Below are 4,695 nucleotides of genomic sequence, written 5' to 3'. Positions count from 1 at the left end.
TAGCTACTACAAGTTTTTTTTATATATATATAAGTCAAATCATTGCGAGAAAGTTTTCACTGCACCTAGTCATGACTGATGTAAAAATATAGATTTCAACAATAGTCTTTTGAAAAAACTGTCAAAACACAGACAAAACTGCGATGCGTCACTGTCGCCCCAAACGAGAGAAAATATTGCGTCTGGAGTCCGAACGTGAGCCGCATCGGGACAACATTTACGATACACTTGCCGGTGTTTTTTTTCTTTGCTGCGCCCGATGTATCGCGTCCGTTGTTAGGATGCAATTCAATGCTCCGAATTTAATATTTTTTTCCCAAACTAATCCTTAATTTGTTGGAGATAAATGCACTGATTTAGATCATTTTGATTCAATTTTTTTCTTGTAAGATAATATTGCGCGTGAATGGTGGAATGAGATGGGAAGCCAAGAGTCCACATATTCTCTATGCGGTCGGGTATATTCTCTCATTTCTATGCGATCGGCAGTACTTGTCGTTAATTAACGATTTAATATTCTGGCGCCGAACTGGCAGATCAGGACGGGCATCGAACGAACCAATGCATTTTGAGGAATATTATGTTTGTCAAAAAATGTTAAATCAATTTATGTTGAATGTGTTGAATCTAATTCATGTCATGCTCAGTTTAACTCGGCTCAATCACAACTCTAATCGCGAGATATTTAATTTGATCGAGTATTTCTTAAAATTGATAGAATAACCGAGTAACAACAAAAAATTATGAATAACTTCTCGTTCCTTACACGAAGAAGAGTATGACATGAACCTTGAGATGAAGTTCAGTACGCCATCATTCATTTATGATTAATCGGCCATAGCTGTCTAACTATAAAGCGACATTGATATCTGACATGGTTAATAAGTCCAAATGTACTCCAGTGTCACCAATAAGAGCGCGTATCATTGTCAATAAGGGCAATGAACACCATCTACACCATCATCAAGTAATAAAGCCAATGCACACAATCGGAACGAATGTTAAAATGTATCATTATCGATAAGATCCATCGGTATTGTCTAGACCAATGTCAATGCACGTTATGGCCAAAGAAGTTCAATGCATCTCGTCAATAATAAATATTAATACATATCATCGAAAAAATGATCAATGCATGTTATTAGCATTAATGCCAACACACAAATTTTTATAAGTATTTACATACCACCAATTTCTTTTGTAATTACATATTTAATAATTAAAATTTCCCTAAATTTTAGGATATGTTTAGGGCAGCTGCTAAAAAATAATCAGTTGTTCAAAAAACTGTCGTGATTATTACAATTTTTTTTTTTTGAAAAGTCAAATTGCAGCTAGAAAGCTGTCACAACACCTAGCCATAAACGGTGTGAAAATGTTGATTTCAACGATTTGAAAATGTAGCTTTTTTAATAAGCTGTCAAAATATTGTTTATCCAAATGATTTTAGGTGTGTTTTTAAAACGCATCGCACCAAATACGGTGCCCCAAAGAGACCTTTAATCTTCATTTCTTTGAAGATATAAATTTATCGTGAAATAATAGAGAGACACAATTGATTTGGCATAAAAAAAAAAAAATTGCATTTGGATATCTTTCAAATTCTAGTCCTTGAGGGAGTGAGCTGAACATCTATAAATGACTGTTCTGATCGAAAAATTATTCCATTTGGACATCGTATGCAGAGATGCCTACGTTGTCCGATCTCCACCGTCCATCATAGCAAAGATATATGACGGCGGACTCTATTTTAAATTTAAAAGAAAAAAAAATTGTTGTGATGGACGGTAGAGATCGGACGACAAATGCATTCATTGGGAATAATTTTTCGTTAATCAAACGGTCAATATGATTATTCGCATGGAGTTATTGTACGGGTAACCTGGCGGAATCGGACCTCGCCTTCGGGTTGGTGGATTGTATCACTCCGAAATTTTTTTTTATTTTTATTTACTAATTTTCTTCCGGACAAAGATGGAGAGCAGTTTCTTCATAGAGTGCCGCGAGAGCGAGAGGGAGAAGATTGGGGATTGAGGGCTCGCTGAGATCGAGGGAGGAGTGTTTGACGAGGACTGGATTGCAGCGGGGAGCAGGAGAAGAAAGGCGGAGATCCGGCGGCCGGCGGCTGAGGAGTTGACGTTCTGTGTTGAGCGGACACTTTAAGCTTTAACGGTTTTGCAGGCCGACGATGGAATCTGAGTACGTGAGAAGGCATCACAAGCATGAGACGAGTGAGAATCAGTGCAGCTCTACTGTCATCAAGCACATCAAGGCCCCTGTTCATCTCGTGAGAAATCGATTCTTGTTTCTAAATCCCTTTCTTATTTTGCCTCTTTTGCTATTAGGGTTGATATTTTAATTTCTTTTCTGAAAATGAAGTCTCTATAGCTTGTTCCTGCGGTTCATGTCATTGGCTGATCTTGTAATTAGATCTACAGATGTGAGGAGGGTTCTTCTTTCCACTTGATTTGAAAAACCTGAGAAGTAGAGTTGTTTTGGTTTTGCGATTTGATTTTGATTGCTCTTCGTAATGTTTTTATTTGTCACACTTTTACCGGAACCTCTTAGATTGGATTTGTGGGTTTTACTTCATTAATTTGTATGGTTTTTTAGCTTATTTTTTGTTATGGCGCCATGATGAAGGTGTGGTCTCTGGTAAGGCGATTTGATCAGCCGCAGAAGTACAAGCCCTTTGTGAGTAGATGCGTGGTTCTGGGAGATTGGGAAGTCGGAAGTGTTAGGGAAGTTAATGTGAAGTCTGGCCTGCCGGCTACCACCAGCACCGAGAGGCTGGAGCTTCTTGACGATGACGAACACATTCTCGGCATCAAGATCGTCGGAGGTGATCATCGCCTAAAGGTATAATCGAAGTTTTTGATTTACTGAACTCTTTCTTTACTTTATTTGATCGTCATCCAACTACTTAAGATTAGTTCATCGATCTACTAATTTGCATGTTCTTACCATTGCTAATTGCTTAAGGATGCTCGAATTAGTGAGAAGATGAGATGAGGCTATAGAGAGTTAAATTTAGTTTGTGAATAGACAGATATTTTTATCATGTTGCAAGGTAGTTATCATTAATTTTTCATCATAGTTAATGTTTCTCAGGACACTATTAGGGGTGTAAACGAGTCAAATACGGCTGAGCCTGATTCGGCTCGTTAAAAAATATCACTGTTCGTGTTCAGCTTATTTATTTTCCAAATAAAAAAAATATGTTTGTGTTCGGCTTGTTCGTTTAACGAGCCAAACATGAGCTTTTAGCGAACAAAGAGTCGTTTTGACAACCTTAATCATGCATCCATAGACTGCTAAGGGTTTGGGCGAATCTTAAATCTTATTATTTATATTAAAATATTATTTAAATATTATTTAATATATTTTTATTCTATTTTCTTAATCAATAATTTTAATTGAGTATGAATCTTTGTAACCTTGTAGTGAATTAATTATTTTAAAAATACCACTCACCAATTATATCTATATATATATCAAAAGATAAAAATTATTTGTGTTTGGCTCATTAACTTAGCGAACAAATCGAACACGAGTTTCTTAACGAGCCGAACACAAACTATTCGCGAACAACAAGCTGTTTTGACAGCCCTGGACAGTATTTATATATTGTTGAATAATAATAATAATAATAACTATTTAGCAGTTTTTTTTTTCTTTTTTACTCATCTTGTAATTGCTTGAGATATGTGTTTTTTTCCCTAAAATTGCTGGCTTTTCCATTCATAGATATATAAATATATAAAATTTTGATTATAGGTTCGTAAATCGTAACTCTCCCTTTTCTTGAGGAAAATTGCATACTTAGCATCAAACTTTCAAATATTTACATAAAAACTCTCATTAACTTCCATTTTAAAGCAATAATCTCAAAAAGCGCAACAAAGTTAAAACCTTTACTTACTTTCATTAAATTCTTAATAATCTTATTCATTATTTTCATTTAGGTCCTAAATGTATAAATATGCAAAATTCTAATGTTAATGGACCGTTGGTTCTCTAGGAGATTTGAGAGCGATGGATTGTTATGTCTAATAACTTGAAGCAACAGAGTTGACCGTTAGCTTCTTCTCCTATTAATGACTTGATCATACTGCTTTGGGCAAGGCATGATATGGCATATTTATTCTTGTGCTCTTGTCTAATTAACTTCAAAGGGTTTCTTTTATTTAATTCTATATGATATTTGTGAAAGCGTGTCGTACTCGTCTCTATTGTTTCCCATTTTGAATATAACCTAAAGTTTCTTGGGCTTGGACGCATATATTCTTTCCAGAACTGATGCACATGCTTTTGATTTAAGATATGATGCAATCCATCTGGACCTGCTGTTCAATCATTGATTTTAAAAAAAGTAAAGTTTAAATGTTAGACATGTATATACGCAGGGTGGTATGTATGATATTTTTTTATTGATTTTTTCATTAATTGGCCATTTATTAACCCAAAATTCTTGGAGTAAGTAAGTGATCTAATATTGGGCAGTGATTTTAGCTTGAAGATTGTTAATTGCTCGAAAATCGATTTGAATTTTGGCTCTGAGCAGGATCGAGTCGAAATGAGTGAGCCGAAACTTTGGATCGAATTTTTTTTAGCTGATTTCGAGTAGTACATGGATTGGCTCGAATTGACTCGAGATCGGCTTGTACTAGTTTTTATGCATTATATATATATATA

The 4,695-nt window shown here is 35.1% G+C and overlaps 1 protein-coding gene across 1 annotated transcript in view; it reads left to right on the top strand.

Annotated features, from left to right (window-relative positions):
* The first annotated feature begins 1,937 nt into the window (after window positions 1-1,937).
* LOC110022617 (abscisic acid receptor PYL8-like) overlaps window positions 1,938-4,695 on the top strand; it is a 4,355-nt gene continuing 1,597 nt past the window's right edge. Inside the window, exons 1-2 of the mRNA XM_020721661.1 lie at window positions 1,938-2,287; window positions 2,644-2,859. Coding sequence (XP_020577320.1) covers window positions 2,189-2,287; window positions 2,644-2,859 — 315 coding nt within the window. The 5' untranslated portion in view covers window positions 1,938-2,188. The remainder of the gene's footprint in view (window positions 2,288-2,643; window positions 2,860-4,695) is intronic.

This window comes from Phalaenopsis equestris, unplaced genomic scaffold (assembly GCF_001263595.1).
Source record: "Phalaenopsis equestris unplaced genomic scaffold, ASM126359v1 Scaffold000198, whole genome shotgun sequence".
Classification (NCBI taxonomy): domain Eukaryota; kingdom Viridiplantae; phylum Streptophyta; class Magnoliopsida; order Asparagales; family Orchidaceae; genus Phalaenopsis; species Phalaenopsis equestris.
This window is presented reverse-complemented; position numbering and strand designations above follow the sequence as displayed.